General features: G+C 55.4%; 1 protein-coding gene across 8 annotated transcripts in view; it reads left to right on the top strand.

Moving 5' to 3' along the window:
- The window catches only part of AMOT (angiomotin), a 64,845-nt gene that overhangs the window by 3,897 nt on the left and 44,804 nt on the right, over window positions 1–16,144 (top strand). For 7 of the 8 annotated variants that reach the window (XM_074278443.1, XM_074278449.1, XM_074278447.1 and 4 more), the window contains exons 2-4: window positions 2,820–2,943; window positions 11,560–11,727; window positions 13,223–14,231. In XM_074278443.1, the coding sequence (XP_074134544.1) occupies window positions 13,282–14,231 (950 nt within the window). In that variant the 5' untranslated portion in view covers window positions 2,820–2,943; window positions 11,560–11,727; window positions 13,223–13,281. The remainder of the gene's footprint in view (window positions 1–2,819; window positions 2,944–11,559; window positions 11,728–13,222; window positions 14,232–16,144) is intronic. The other variant, XM_074278444.1, reaches the window with a different exon arrangement.

Genomic DNA, 16,144 nt, shown 5'->3' with positions numbered 1-16,144 from the left:
GCCAGGGTGCACGTCGCTCCCCCAAGGTCGTCACGGTGCCCAAGGAAGAGACGGAGTGAAGGGCCGGTGCCCTTGCAGATGGAGGGGTCGGTTACCATTGCAAAAACTGCTAGAGTGGCACAAGGTTCAGTGGTTAGAGCTACTGGCTGCTTGGGGGTTTAATCCCATCTCAGATGCTCAAGCCAGCCTCAGTTTCTCCATCTGTAAAATGACTACCCATCTCCCAAAGGGTGACCCAGGGAGACAATGTAAACTTTGCAGCCCTACTACTGAGGTCTTGAAGTGGTCCCCTCCCCCACCCATTCCTCTTGATTCCCCTGGCGGGGGGAGAGGAGGGGCGCCTCCTCTCTCTTCGGGGCTCTAGTGTTATCTGCTGCCCTCCCCCCTTATGTTTTGCTGAAGATGAATGCTGAAAACAGGCTAAAGCGAAGCCCATTAGCAGCTAGTGGGAGCTGGCCTTTGTGTAGAGGGGCCCTTGAGATGCCCCAAATCAGCATTGAGGGGCCCCTGGCTTTGTGGAAGAATGTACGGAGGCTTTGTGTGCTGTAGCCAGCTCCCTTTGAAAGGCCTTTGCTTTCCACCAATTCAATTAAGCAGCAGCAGCCTCAGCAGCAATGCTGCCTTTTCAGGGCCACACCTATTGTGGGCCTGGGAGAGGCACCTGGGATTGGGGGCCCACTTGGCAAAGTGAGCGAGCTCTGGCTTAGCCGCCTTTTTTGTGACACCTGGCCTAAAGGCTGCGGTCTGGGTGACCCCGCGGGGTCCGGGGAGGGGCGGCCCGCCATTCCAAGTCAAGGACAAATGGCCTCGGCTCCAGGGGTCCTCCATCAGGGGAAGTGGGGGAGGCCCCCCTCCCCTTTTTCTTGGAAGAAAAGAGACTCCACAAGTCTGGGGGGAAAGTGCAGGAAGCTGGGAGGATGGGGTGCCTGCCAGACTCGCTCCAGTCCTTCCTCATGAAGACAAAAGCACCTGGGATGGCGATGAACGGGTCGCAACTGCATCTGAAGCAGTGGCCTTCTCCCCCAAATTTTGGCAAGGGGTGGGCCCAGGATAGGACAGAGTTTTCCCACCCACTGAGACAGAAACTGAGGCACAGAGGGATAACATGTTAGGCCATGTGCTCTACTGGGAAGGCCTGTTTTTGTCAGCAATTCCCCGGGTGACCTTGGCAAAGCTCTTCCTTTCTCAGAGCCTCAGTTTCCTCTTCCATAAAAAGGAGTCGGGCTAGGTGAGCTTAGAAGATGTCATCCCAAACTCTCAGATTGGGTGGTGCTCCCCTGTACCCTTCCCGGGTGGGCCAAAGCATGAGAATCTTTGGAAGAAATGGGAGGGAAGGTGGGCTTTGGGGGGGGGGGATGGAGAAGCAAGAGCAAGTATTCCACTACCTCCCAGAAGGGCTGCGCTGCTCCAGGGAAAAACAAGGAGAGAAAGGGGAAGGCAGCCACGAAGCAGCCAACCTAGAGAAAACGTCGTGGCTGTGTTCCCCTGTCTGGTGCTAAATGCTGGCAACGTGGAGGGAGCACGCGCCGGCCCCGGCCTCTGGGAGCTCACGCCGGAACACAGGGGACGATGTGAACCTAGAGGGGTGGATATCGGGGAGAGCCAGAGGGGATGGATCATGGGTAACCTTAGAGGGAATGGCACTAGGAGCTGGAGTGGAGGGAGTGGTGGCTAACAGGGATAGAGAGAGGGACAAAGAGGGAGGGAGGGAAAGAGGGAGACAGGAGGGAAACACAGAAAAGGAGAGACAGAGGGAGGAAGGGACAGACAGAGACAGAAGGAAAGAGACACAAAGACAGATCTGAGACAGAGATCTAAGAGACAGAGACAGAAAGAGATCTAAGAGGCAGACAGAAAAAGAGATAGGGAGAAAGAAAAGAAATCTAAGAGACAGAGACAGAAAGAGATCTAAGAGACAGAAGAAAAAGACAGGGGGGACAGTGAGAAGGAGAGAGAGAAAGAGAAAAGGAAACAGACACAAAAACAGATCTAAGAGACAGGTCTAGATAGAAAAAGACAGAGAGACGGAGGGAGGGAGGGACAGAGAAAGAAAGAGACAGAGAGAAAGAAATCTAAGAGACTGAGACAGAAAAAAGAGAGAGGGAGATGGGAACAGAAGGAGATACACAGAGACAGACAGAGAGAAACACAGACTGAAAGAGATCTAAGAGAAAGAGTGCTAAGAGATAGACAGAAAAAAGGTAGAGTAAGAACAGAGGGAGACACACAGAGACAGAGAGAAACACAGACTGAAAGATCTAAGAGGCACAGAGATTTCTAAGAGACAGAGACAGAAAAAAGGTAGAGGGAGGGAGGGACAGAAGGAGATAAGAGACAGAGAAACAGAAAGAGATCTAAGAGACATAGATAGAAAAAGACCAACAGAGGGAGGGAGGGACGGAGATAGAGAGACACACACAAACGCAGAGACAGAGAGAAATGTAAGACACAGAGAGAGACCGAGACACACAGCCTTGTTGGGGCTAGATGCCACCTTCCTCATAACAAGAGCTAGCCCCGAGTGGACTGGGCCGCCTGGGGAGGTGGCCAAGTTTCTCCGTGCAGGAGAGGCTGCTGCCCGTTTGCCTGGGCTCTTAAAGGGCTTCTTGTGACCCGGACCGGAGCGGCTGGCTTCGAAGGTCCCTTGGAGTCCGGACTCTGCTTCCATGAGGGGGAGCCACTTGTCCCTCTTGCCCGTTGGACTTCTGCCTGGACCTCCGCGCTTCCCTTGGGTGGCCAGTCAGGGGGAAGGCAGAAAGCACAAGGAGATAGCCGCGAGCTGCCTTGCCTTTAACGCCAGTGTGCTTGTTGCCTTTCAGTCTCGGGTCCCAGAGGCCTCCGTGTGAGTGTGCGCCGGGGAAGCTGGTTCTGTGCGTCCCGTGGGGATTTGTCTGAGGCTCCGTTCCTGGAGTGCCGAGAGATCCTCAAGGCCTCAGAGCTTTGGTGAGTTTGCCCCCCCCACTGTATTCCTCCAGGCCATCGTTTCTGGTTGCCCCCCAGGAAAAGGCAAGGGCTGTGGTTTGTTCCTAAATCATTTGGCAGAGCTGCCTGGGGCAGGGTGTCACGACACCCCTGTAAAGACGGCCTCGGCCTGAGTGTGCCAGGAATGTTTCGGAACGAGGGAGGCCTGGGAGGAGGAGAAGGGGAAACACAAATCATTTGCTTTAATGACCTTGAGGATAATGGGACCTGTCTAAGTGAGATTGAGCTACAGGAAGGAGACAAAGGAGGAAAAAACACCAGGGAAGGCTCCGCAGGTGCTGTGCGGAGGGCCTTCGCTCAGGGGACATCTCCAAGGAGAAAGGCTGGGGACCAGCCTGCCATCATCCTTTGCCACTCATTGCTGCTTTTCAGGAATGAGGTTTTTTCTGGGATTCTGGCCGAGAGCCTGGGCTTGGGGTTGTCCGCTTGGGAGGTTGGGGCAGAGGGCAGCTGCCTGGGAGGCCTGCCTCCATGGATCCAAATGTACCCCAAGCTGGGACAGGTAAAGTTGTTGTGACTGGGATCTCTGGGATTGGCTGAAGGGAAGAAGAACGGGAGGAGCTTCCCATGAGCCACAGAGCTTTCGGTCTCTGGCAGGTGAGTGAGTGACCTATCCCGTCCGGGACAGAGCTCTCGGCTTTGGAGGCTGTGTGGCCGAGCCCTCTGGGGGTCCCTGATGAACCGGCACCTGCTTCTTCTAGCTTAGGCTGCAGAAAACTTATATAGCAATGAATTCTGGGATTGCCTCTGCTGGAATGGAAAGGCTGCGGTTCTGAGGGCTAGAGAGAATCTCGGGCTCTGAAATTTGAGAGCCTCACTTCTGATCCCTGCTCTGTCAGTTGCCACCTTGCTGATCCAAGTTGGCGAGGTACTGCGTGACCCTGGACCTCAGTTTCCACCTCTGAAAATGATCCCACTCTCTAAGGTCCTTTGTGTCTCTAACTCCAGGATCTTGTGATCATGAAATGGGTAGAAGAGCTCACGGAGTCCAAACCTAGAGACAGCCAATAGCCTCATGGGTTTGGACCCCATCGAATTGGACTATGGGTACTCATGATAGCTGCGTCACCCTGGGCAATTCACTCGAGTCTTTTCAGTTGTAGCCCAGTACAGAAGTATGGTGGGAGTTCAAGGGAGCTCTTAGGGCTTGGGGGGAGGTTGAAAAAAGAGAATATATGGAGTGTGGATACATGGCGGCTTCTCCTAACAAAAGCTCTGGAAATCTGTTACTCAGACCCTGCTGGCTTGGACTTGGTGGCTTGTATAATGCCAGCAACTCATGAATTCATAGAGATTCTGGGGCTTTTCAATCTCTGGGCCTCGGTTTCCTTTTCTGGAAGAAGGAGGTGGATGATGACTTCTGAGGTCCCATCTGCCTCCAATCTGTGATGATTGACACATGACAGATTTAGTGATCATTGGGTGGAATGCTTTTCTTTTTCTTTTCTTTTCTTTTCTTTTTTTTTTTAATAAATAGAACTGTCAATTTAGAGCCAGATCTCAGAGGTTTTTAAGCCAGATCCTCCCATTTCTCAGAGGACAAAACTGAGGCTGACAGAGGAAAGTGATTTACACAGATAGCTGGGATTCTAACCCAGGGCTCCTGAACAAAGAGGGTCCCGCAATGAGCCTCACCGCCTCCTTGTAGCAGAGTCTCCGACCTTTGCTCTTTTTAATGAGCTTGACTTTTTTTCTGCTCCTCCACCCCCTCCTTCTCCCTGATGTGCAGGGCCCGTGGGAGCTCACAGCCAGGAGTGATTGGAGATAGGATCGTCCAGCCATCCTCTCTTGCCTAGACCCCCGCTCCCCCCTCCCCCCAAGCTGGGGTTCCGAGGCCTCGTTCCCATAGATGATCATCTCCTTTTGCTGCATGTACTGGGACAAGGAGGAATAGAATGGGTCCAGTGGAGGTTCCAAAGCTTTTCAAGCTTGCCAAAAAAATTAAAGAAATGGGGAAGCGAACACTTCCTGGCTGTGTGACCCTGAGCAAATCACTTAACCCCAATTGCCTCAGCAATAAATTAATAAATAAAAACAAATAAACAAACCAAAAAAGAAACTGGGTAGCGGGGAGGCGCCCAAGCCACACTTTGGGAGGCCGATTTGTCTCGTACCGCCTGTTGACGGTAGCCGGGAATGGAGGCCGGCTTAGCCACAACGGGGCTGAAAAATGCGTCCGCCAGTCTCTCTGGGGCACGCACGTTTGCTGCGCACGCAGGCCTGGAATCCCCTCAAAGGGATGTCAAGACTAACACACGACGTCAAGGTGGATAATCGGGGAAGGGGACTGGCAGCTTTGTGCCCGCCACCCCCCAGGCCTCTGGTCCGACTCCTCGGCTGTCGTTCTTACACAGCCTCCCGCCCCGGGGGGCTTAGAGTTTGACCCCCCCCCAATAAGGACAAATGATCTGCCAGAAGCAGTTTGCTCATTCTTCCTAAGGCAGCTGAGGCTATGGCATGGGGGGATGTCCCCCCAAAGCCCGTTTTCCTGCACATGGTCCTCATTATCCCGGAGGCCTGGACTCCATCAGAGAAGGAGCCAAGAAACCCCAGGCCTTGGGGTGAGGGGGGGGAAGCATGCTTGACATATTTGTGGGGAGGGGGTTGCTGACATCACAGAACAGAGTGGGCTGAGCTTTAACAGGGACAGTGGTGAAAAATCCCATGTCCCAGCCATGCTTCCTCCATTTTATTATTTCCTTTATTTTTTTATTTTCTATTACAAAACAACGAGCTAGGCTGTGGAGATGGGGGCCATGCAGATGGCCTTTTGTGAAGTCCTTTGGGGAGGGGGGAGGCCCAAACTGGACCTTAGAAAGCCACCATGGGCCCTGCCTCCCCTCCCCCAGCCCATTCCACTCCACCGCATTCATTTGGGCTATTTTCAAAGAGTCAAAATTTGTCCCAAATTAGTGAGATCGGCTCTCCCCAGTGCCCAATGGAGCCTGATCAGGCTTGGGGCCCGGCATAGTGGGGGTGAGCCACTGAGCACTTATTCCTTTTTAGGAGAAATCTGATTTCCCTGTCGTCCATTTGGCCTTCTTGACTTCTCCTGGTTTCCTGGTAGCCCAGGCTGGCCACGTGGCATTGGGTTGACTCGATGAAGGACACTGGTGTTTCTGCCCGAGGCGGCCTGCTGAGAAGGGCCTTTGGCGTCTATTCCCAAACCTGTGTTTGAAGGCAGCTGGATGGGTGCTTGAGGGCCTCCAGATGCTTTGGGGATCATTGGCATAGAGGATGGTGATGGCTCCCACGAGGCATCCTCCTTCTTTGGACAAGGGAGGGATGGGAGCCCACTGAAGAACAGAGTGGCCAGGGGCCCCTGGTTCTCCAGGCGAGTGGGGAAGAAGCTGGGCCGGCTTCCAGCCACAGCTTTGTCACTGTGTTGGGGGGTGCCTTGGAGACCCCTCCTCTGCATTCTGGGTGTGAGCAGTTCAAAGAGTCTCTTCTGTCTCTGTGCTGAAACCAGGCTCCTTTTAGGGAAGGGCGGTCGATGGCCTGCCATTTGTGGCCAAGTGCCCAAGATGACAACTCTAGTCGTCTGAGTTCTTTCGGGGCTTCCTGAGGTCAGGTGGGCGTCGGGAATCTGTGAGGGGAGAAAGTTGGCCGGAGGATTTCCTTGTGTTTGAGCTGATTTCCGCCCAAGCCTTCCCCGGGCGGGCCAGAGAGGACAGGTAGCAGCAGGAGGCAAGGGAAGGGGTGGGAGGAGCCAAACTTCCTCTCCCGGGCTCCAGCGGCTCTCTCCCCTTCTGCTCTGCCATCGTCTCCCCGGGGAGTGACTCAGGCCCTCAGGTATGAACGTCTGGAACGTTGGCTGTCAGCCCTGCACCTGCTCCGTAGCACACCTGTGCTCACCCAGCTCCCGGGCCAAGGATCCATTGTGGCGCACGCCGAGCCGAGCCTCCGCCCTGCCCTGGCCCTTGCTTGGCCCTGCTGTGCTCCCCTTGTGGGCCAGCCCCTTGAGAATCCTAAGTGAGATGACAAAACTCGGTCTTGAGTTTCCGAGGGGCAGCCAGCCCGGAGCCGGCACACCCCAGGGTCCTGGCCTACCCCCTGTCCCGTTTGGATAATCGAGGCAGGCTCCAGTTTACAGGTACCACCCTCCTCGGGATTCCAGTACCTTTGTTGTAGGGAGGATGAAACCAGGCCCATGGGGGCAGGGACTCGGCCAAGGTCACATGAGGAATAGCACAGGGTGGGGGGGAGCCTTGAACCCTTGTTCTCCCTCAATGTCAGTAGCCCTGGCTGTTAAATAGTGATAATGTATCAATGGTGGGGTGGGTATGAAGGAGAAATGAAGGTGAGAGGCCCGAGCCCCTTAGAAGAAGATGGACCCTCTGAGTATCTGATGGGTACACATCTGGGCCCAGGCCAGCCTCAAATGACCCCACAACCCCTGGCTTCCGCCTGCTACCCAAAGCTCCAGTGAAGCTAGACTTCCTGTCCCGCTCCCCAGCCCCAGCCGAGTCAGTTGGGCCTCCCGCGGCCCCTGCTCCTGGTTCTGGGGAAGCATCTTGGGCTTCACAGAATGGCCGGCACCTGGGATCTGGCCCTCTCCACAAGCCACGTCCCTTATCCCCCCTCCCTCCCCCCCCCCCCCCCCCGATCTCCTTTGATCGGCCCATCTGGGTTGGAGCAAGTCCTAGAGTGACCATGGAAGCCGGATTCCGCTGAGTCCCTCAGCACAAAAGGCCACGTGCCCAGGAGTGTGGCTCAGTCCACTGTTCTCACACGGCACAGAATGGGTTTGGGAGAGCCCTGAATTCCGGGTTCTTTCCAGAACTGGTCTTCCGTGGCGTTCTGCTACAAGCAAAATGCTCGAGTTCCTGGGTGCCTATAACACAGGGTCTTCGAGCCATCCAGCAGAGCCTGTACCCGGCGGAGGGCACCCCATTAGGAACCTGTTTTTCCTAATTTCCTAATTAGTGCCCTGGCTGGCTCACGCTTTGGGACAAGGACCTGCAAACTGTCTTCAACATGGAGCCTAAACTTCTCATAAAGCCCAGGGAGGCTCCCCAGCCCCCCACCCCAGGCCTGGTTTCTTGCCAAGAGGCCACAGGGAATGGTGGGGTGGCTGCTTTGGAAAGGTGGACTGGGGGGGTGGGGCGCAGGGAGGGTGCCGAGCAGTCTCAGGACACATTCCCAAAGGTCTCTTCTTGTCCTGAGAGCTGGCCAAGAGACTGTTGGCCGTCTTGACTCAGATAAGACTTGGAACAAGATGTCCAGAGAGAGCTCTTCGTCTTTTAGGAACAGGGGTGGGCGCCTCTCTGGGGGTGGTCCGGCGACCATGGCCTTCCCCAGGCCTAGAGTACGGGGGGGGGCCAGCTCATGCTCCTTTACTTTGGAGGACCAAAAAAACCAGGAGGGGGCCTGAGAGCTAGAGGCCTGCCTGCCCCAGAGCCCACTCTCACTAATGAGACCCAAGAGTGCAAAGAGCCTCGGGCCTTGGCCTGCCACCCTTATCTGGGTTTAAGTCACAGGAATTTTCCAGCAGCTGCCAATCAGCCCTGGCCTGGTGGGTCCCCACCTTGTGGTCCTAGAGGGCCTCAGTGTTCATGGCAGAGTCTGCAGCCCCTTTCCCTTATGACACTGGAAAAGGGTGTCGGCTAAGGGCAAGGGCCCCCACGCGATCTTCTGGCCCAAAGCTTGGGTTTGGGAAGATTCAGAGCTAGAAAAGACCTTGGAAGTCATTTAGTCCTACCCACCCATTTTACAGAGGAGGAAACTGAGGCCCGAAATGGGAATCACTTGCCCAGAGTCACACAGAGCCAGGATTTGAATCCAGGTCCCGATCAAGTGCTCTCTCTGCTCCATAGTGCTTCCCTCTCTGATCTCTCAGGGTCTTTCTGCCTTTAAATTCTAGGAGATGATTTTGATTCAGATCCTGGTCCGAGGGAACAGAGGGGCAAACCGAGCCTGGTAGCCAAGCCCAGAATTGTCACTGAATCCTGGAGAAAGTTAGCCAGGGAAAACCAAGCCTCAAGTTTCATTTGTCTTCTTCCCCAGAGCTAGATGGAGCAGGCCCATGAACTCATAGATTCAGAGTTACAAGGAGCCTCGGAGGTCATTTTACAGAACAAGAAACTGAGGCCCAAAGGGGTGACATTTCTTGACTTGTTCAGGGATGTTGTCTGTGGGGCAGCTTGAGTCCACGTATATCCAAGGCCGGAGGCAAAAATAGCACGGACGCCTTGCTGCCATCTTGCCCTTGTTGCCCAAGGCGGGTGGCTGTGGATGTGGGGGACTGTGGGTGTGTCTGTTGGCTGTTCCCTAAGTCTTTTGCTCAGCTGAACTCCATGCCTGCTCCCAGCAGGGTATCAGGCTGGATGGGACACACTAACCAGCATTTCCCAGGCAAATCCCAGTGGGCTGTGGGGGAGGGCCTCTCCAGCCCACTCAGGTTGCCACAATTGACTCTGAGGGTGAAAATGGCATTCCTACCCATGCCTGCCTTGCAAGGTGGCAGCTCCAGGACCCGTGTGGTGGGAGAGGTCAGAGTTGAGCCTTGGAGGGGAGTGGTCGGTTCTAGCTGGGCCTGGCTCCCTTGTTATTCTTCCTGTGATCCCCGCTCCTCAAGGAGGGAGAACCCCGGATATCCTTCCCTCCCAGGCCTTCTCCCCAGCGGTGCCACGTCCGACACCATGGCGTGCTTGGGGCCGGCTTGCTGTTTGAAGGCCGCCGAGCTCATTCTATTTTCGTTTCTGAACATGGCAGGACTCCTTTTCCTTTTCTTTCTCTGAAAAGCAAAATAAACAATGTTTTCCCCCTTCAATCTATGCCTCTTGACATGGAGCTGACCCATGAGGCTTTGAGAAAATTCTGTAAACTAGAAAGGGATATGGAAAGCTTTTCCTCAAACTGATTTGTCTTCCTCTTTTAAGTAGAAGTTAAAAAAAAATAAAGTGGGGGTGGGGGGAGGGGGGGAGGGGGGCTAGGGAGGGGAGGAACTTGCCGCCTCTTCCCGGCCAAATTGCTCAAGCCTCAAGAGCAATCTGTGACCCAGCCTGTTGAAGACTCGGGGCCGGATGCTTGGCTGGGTCCAGATGAGGGAGAGTTAATCAGGAATGGCGGGTGGTCTGAAGTGATGAGCTGCCCTGACCCGAGTTCAAATCTGGTCTCAGACACTTAACACTTCCTGGCTGTGTGACCCTGGGCAAGTCACTTAACCCCAGCCTCAAAAAAAAAAAAAGAGAGAGATGAGCTGCAACTTGGCTGAGAGCTGCCTCCTCAGCCCCACCCAGCCCTTCCTTCCCATGACTATGGGATGGAGAATCCTTAGGCCTGGGAGGCAGAATTGGACAGTAAGCATTCTGCCATTTGGGCTGATTCAAAGCTGCCCCCAAGCTGGGAGCCATGCCCTGCAATATATACGGTGCAGTGGGCCACCATTTTGTCCCAGGCCATGGTCGTCCATGGCTGCCAACTTCTCTTAAATCTTTTCTTCTTTTCTGCCCATTGGCAGCAATGCCGGGAAACTGTGTTACATTAGTCAGCGGGCTTTGGGATTGGGTGTGCTGCTTTTAGGCAGGTCACTGTTTGGGTTGTACTTTAAAAATGTGAGCCACCTGGCTCAGCCCCCAGACTCCTCTGCCCTCGGTTTCCACTTCCAGCTTTTTCTGGGAGTGATGTGAGTCACCCACTGAAGCCGGGCCCGGGGGAATTATCGGCCATGTGCTTCGTGTGCGTCTCACCCGATACGCACGCAGTCCCGTGCTCTTGCCGCTGGGGAGAGGTGGCTTTGGAGGTGGCCAGACGGGACCGAGGCAGAGCCTGGCCAGACTGTGATAGAGGAAGGGTCAGTTTGCAGGATGTGGCCTGGCCAGGTAACGGTCTGGACAGGAGTGGGGGGGGACCCTGAGTGGTTAAGACAAATCCCACAGGGTAGTGTGTCCATTAGGGAACCCAGGGATGCCTTCTCTAACCCCTGGCATCGAGTCCGGGTCTAAGCTGGGCTATGTATTAGCTGAATAATTTGGGGTAAGCCCTTTCCTGGGTCTCAGTTTCTTCATCTGCCAAGTGTCAGGTTGCCATTGACTTCCCCAAGGAGAGAGCCCCTTCGAAGCGTAAGGTGATGACACTGGGAGCCAACTAAGTGCTCATTGGGGCCGGCTCCATTGGTTGAGGAGGGAAGCCACTGCCCAGGATCATCCATGCCCTCCAAAGGCCTTACTGACCTGCTGACAGGCTGCTTCAGTTGTGCCCCCAGGTGTCATTGGAAGTGCCTGCTGAGCATCCTGGGCCAGAGATAACAGTGGGCACCCCATCCTTTCCCCAGGTATCATTGGAGGTGCCCACTGCTACAGGCACTAGCTGCCCCTTCCCAGCTCTCAGAGGCCCAGACATAACAAGCGGGCCCCTTGGGTCCCACACCTTAGGGCAGACACAAGCGCTCAGACACAGCGGTTGGACTCTGACGTCCCTTTCTGCTCCAGTGGAGGCAATCCGTAACTCATTAAGTCTGGATTATGGGAGGAAGCGGGAGCCGGACACCCAAAGGGCTGCTTTGGGTGCCTGCTGGCTTATAGTTAAAGGGAATGGGTTGTTTTTTTCCCCTCCTTCCTTTTCTGATCATTTCAGAGTGGCCAGTGGTTGGACGCCCAGCAGGATCAGATCAGCCTTACCCAACCGCAAAGGCCTTTGGGTAAGGGAGACAGACCAAGTGGCAGAAAGACCAGGCTGTTGGTCAGTGTTTGAGCAAAAAGCCTCTTCCTTCTCCAAGGTTTCCCCAAAGGAGAGCAGAAATAGGTAAGAACAACTTCTGTTTTACTTGGGTTGGGGGGGAGACAGAGGCAAATAATGGGGAGAAGCTGTAGCTCGGCCTCAGGGTTCTTTCACGTTCTTTGCCATTTGTTTTATCTGGGGCGGCAGGGGAGAAAGTCCCAGCACTCTTTAGGGTTTTACTCAGAGGGGTCTATCTGCATGTTGAAGTGTTCGGGACTTACAAAAGGCCCAACACAATGTTAGCAGCTGGGGGCTTCTGGGATGGGATGGGGTTGGCACAAAGTGGGGAGGAGTGGGGCTTGCCACCAGGGAGGAAGAGGTCTAGGAATGGGAATGACTCCCAGAGGGGCCTGTGGTAGGCTCAAGGGAGGACAGCCAGGGGTGCGAAGGTGGCTCGGGGACTAGGGGACAGGGCAGCCTTTGTCCTCCCCCCAGGTTCTGCCTGCACTCCCACAGTGACCCCGAGGCAAGGGGCTTGTGTTTGCAGAGCCAGGGGTGGGGGAGACTTGAAAGGCTGTGGTTAGAGATAAAAGGGCAAGGGTTCCGATGCTGGGTCCCTGAGCCTCCACTGCTGCAATGCCGGAGTCAGTCAACTCTTGAGGCCGTGGCCTCCGCCTCTGGCCCAACAGCTCAAGAAACACTGACTGTCCGATGTATGTGAGGCCCCGAGCCAGCCCTGGAATCTGCTCCACCTCCAAAGCCCAAACACACTTGAAAACTAATGTCTGCACCATGGGTATGGTCAGCTCAGCACCCAGTGCAGCCTGGGAGCCCCTGCCTTTAGTGGCCAACACCGCGGGGCAGAACTTACTAAAGACAAGCCTCCCAAAGTGTAGCCTTGAGCAGGCTACTCCTCAGGGCCTGGGCCTCAGTTTTTCTCTAGAAAGCCAATCCTCCCCTCCTTTCCTCTCCCTTCCTCTCCTTTTCTCTCCTCCTTTTCTCTCTTCCCCTCCCTTCTCCTCTCCCCTCCCCTTCTCTCCTTTTCTTCCCTTTCCCCTCCCTTCCTCTCCTTTTCTCTCCTCCACTCCTCTCTTTTTCTCTCTTCCCTTCCTTTCCCCTCCCCACCCTTCCTCTCCTCTGCTCTCCCTCCTCTCCCCTCCCCTCCTCTCCCCTCCCCCTCCTCTCCTTTTCTCCCCTCTCTTCCTCTTCTTTTCTCCCCTCCCCTCCTCTTTTCCTTTCCTCTCCTACCCCCCTCCCCTCTCCTCTCCTATCTTTTTCTCTCCTTACCCCCCTTCCCGATTTCTCCTCTCAGGGTTTTTGTTTTTTCAGGGCCTTGCCCCATCCCCTCATTCTCAGTAACCCCTTCTCAAAGGCCCAATTGGCTTTGCGGTCTCTGTCAAGAGGAAGAGAAGCCCTGGGTGCTGGGATTCGGCCCAGGACACTTAGCTCCAAGGCAGCCTTCTGGTCACTAGGCCCGGGCAGCAGCCAGCGGTCGGCTGGGTGCAAGTGGGTGGGTGGGGGCCTGCCGGGCCCCTCGAGCAGCCCTCTGGTTCAGATTTTGCCTGTGTCCTCATTGCAGGTCAAGGGCAGCCCAAGCAGCCACGTTCGCTCTCCGCCCACAAGGCCCCGACTTTGGAGATGAGGAGTTCCGAAGACCCGCCGGCCGCCCCCACCGTGCTACAGCGCCTGCTGCAGGAGCAGCTACGCTATGGCAACCCCAGCGAGAACCGTAACCTGCTGGCCCTGCACCAGCAAGCCACGGGGAATGCACCACCTTTCCCTGGTGGCGGGGGCGGGAGCCCCGGATCTCAAGGGGAGGGGATGACGGCCCAAGATCACCAGCACCCCCATCAGCATCAGCACCAGCACCCGCACCAGCTTCCTCATGCTCACCAGCACGCACACGTGCTCCCGCTCTCTCACCCCCAGCAACTCGGGGCTGCCCGCCAGGAGCCTCAGGGCCAGGAGATCCAAGTGGACAACAACGTCATGGAGAAGCAGCTGCCCTCCCGCAGGCAGAACAGCGAAGATCTGCCCACCTACGAGGAAGCCAAGGTCCAGTCGCAGTATTTCCGGGGCCAGCAGCACGCCAGCGTTGGGGCCGCCTTCTACGTCACCGGGGTCACCAACCAGAAGATGAGGACAGAGGGGCGGCCAGTGGTGCAGCGGCTCAGCGCCGGGAAGGTCCACCAGGACGAGGGGCTGAGAGATCTCAAGCAGGGCCACGTCCGCTCCCTGAGCGAGCGCCTGATGCAGCTGTCACTGGCCACCAGCGGGGTTAAGGCTCACGCCCCTGTGACGAGCTCTCCACACTCCCCGCCGCAGCCCGGTGACCTCTACAAAAACCCCACAGGTTCCAATGACTATTACAAGAACCCAGGACCAGCACCAGCTCAGCCCAGCCTGAAGGCCATGGAGCACCGGGGTCCTCCTCCCGACTATCCATTCAAGGGCGTGCCCAACCCATCTCTGGTCTGCAAGCCTCAAGAGGCCGGGCACTTCTTCGGTGAACATCGTCTAAGCCAGCCCGGGAGAATGGAGGGGCCCATGATGAGGTACCAGCATCCCCCTGAGTATGGAGCAAGCAGGTGAGCAGTGTCTCCACCCTGCACAGCTCTGCCTGTCCATACTGTAGCTTTGGACTTTTCTTTTAGCATGGGGGCACTTTGCTAGCTGGGAAGGGGAAGAAGCTTGGTGTGGAGGGGTGGCTCAATAAAGCAGCTATCTTCTCGTCCATCCTTGAAGTCAGGAAGACCCGGTGCGATGCTTGCTAACGACACACGTTGGTCTCTCGTTGCTTCCATTCCCTGCAATGAGAGCAAGTACAGTTTTGGGTTTGAAGGCTCAGTACGCAAGCGACCTAGAAGTATGGGGACGTTACTCTCGGTAGTGCAGTAGAGCAAGCACTGGGATAGTCTTAAGAAACGGGGGCTCTATTCCTGTGTATTAGCTCTTGGGAGCTGAGGTCCTTCTGCCCTAAAACTCAAAGCTGTGGCTTAAGGTCTCCGTAAGAGCCTTTCTAGACCAAATCCCATGAGCCTTGCTTGAGCTTCACTATTTGTCCCCTGTTTCTCTTCTTACCGAGTCAGTCGGCAGGCAAAGAGCCTTTTTTCCCATAGTCCCTTAGGTACTTCTGGAGAAGAGGTCCCTTTAGGGGCCCAGTAGTAGAGTGAAGGTAAATCATCCGTCCTGGGAGTTCCTTCATTCCCATGCAGTCTCTTCCACAGGATTTTCAAAAGTCAAATCCCTCTTGAGCCGCCATCTTGATAACTGGATTACAATGGGAAACTAGACGGTCTGGACTAAATGAAGGGCCTGAGCCCTGGTCCTCCCTGCTCCATCTGCTGAAGCAGGAGGAGAGGTGGGAGCTGGCGCTAAGGCTGGCTTCTTCAGACCAGGCCAGCATCTGGTTAGCTCAGGGGGTGCCGGGGAGGGGGTGGGGCAGTTAGGGAAAGAGAATCTTAGTGGCTTGGGCCGGGGGCTGAGGCTGGGGAGCTGGGGCCTGGAAGTAGCCCACCAGCCTTCCCAGGAGAGCAATTTTCAGAACTCATTCCCCAGTATTGTTCGACGGCATTTAGAACTTGGGTCTGGAGGGGGGGAACAGCCCTCTTTGATCTGCCTAAATAAATAATAAAGGGCCCCGAGAGGGAACATCCCCCCCCCTTCTATTACTGATTAAACTGCCGGGGAAATGTAGCTGCCGAAACTCCAGCCCAATAACTTGTCGTTGTCTCTTCCCCCCTCAGCTATCTGCTGATCTCTTCATCCCGGAAAAAGCCAATCCGGGAAAATCGGCATTTTAGCAGGATTTCTTTCCGTGGGTATGCCTCGAGTGGCCCTGTGTGCTGCTGGCTGGGGTTCCATTTCTGGGACTTGGGACTGTGTGGAGATGAGAACCGCGCCCCTTTTGGGTGGGGGGAGAACGCTTCAGCTCTGTTCTGGCGGGGGATGGGGGGGTACTCCAAGCTTGTGGGAAGTGCTTGCCAGCGGGGTCTGGGGAGAAGGGTGATGCTCAAGGAGGCCGTGGCCTTGTGGCCACCTCTGTCTCCCGGAGCCCGGTTAGCTCTATGAGGAAGCCCACCAATTAGAAGGGGAAATTTGGTGCTTAATCCGCAAATGACAGAGCTGGATGTCAAGTAACTCTGGAGAAAATTGCTGCTAAATCCTCCTCTGCTAGGGAGGCTCTGAGAAGGCCTGGAGATTAACTGGGGAGCTGGAGAGAAAAAAAGAATCCTTTTATTTCCCTCCTCCTCCCCTCCTCCACCCCCCCAAAAAAGAAAAGAACAGAAAAGAAAGGGGAAGAATCAGAATGGGAGAATTTTCGAGTTGGAAAGAGGCTTGCTGGTAATTTAGTCCAAGCTCTGCTGTCGAGTCGCCCTATGAGACAGGAGGGAGCAAAAGAAAGGCCCCATTTGGGAGCCTTAGTCAGCGCCATAACCCTGCAGATGGGAACCCAGGAAAGAACGCCGCCGGAACAGCTCCAAAGCTTTGTCCGCCTCTA

Source organism: Sminthopsis crassicaudata, chromosome X (assembly GCF_048593235.1).
Source record: "Sminthopsis crassicaudata isolate SCR6 chromosome X, ASM4859323v1, whole genome shotgun sequence".
Classification (NCBI taxonomy): Eukaryota; Metazoa; Chordata; class Mammalia; order Dasyuromorphia; family Dasyuridae; genus Sminthopsis; species Sminthopsis crassicaudata.
This window is presented reverse-complemented; position numbering and strand designations above follow the sequence as displayed.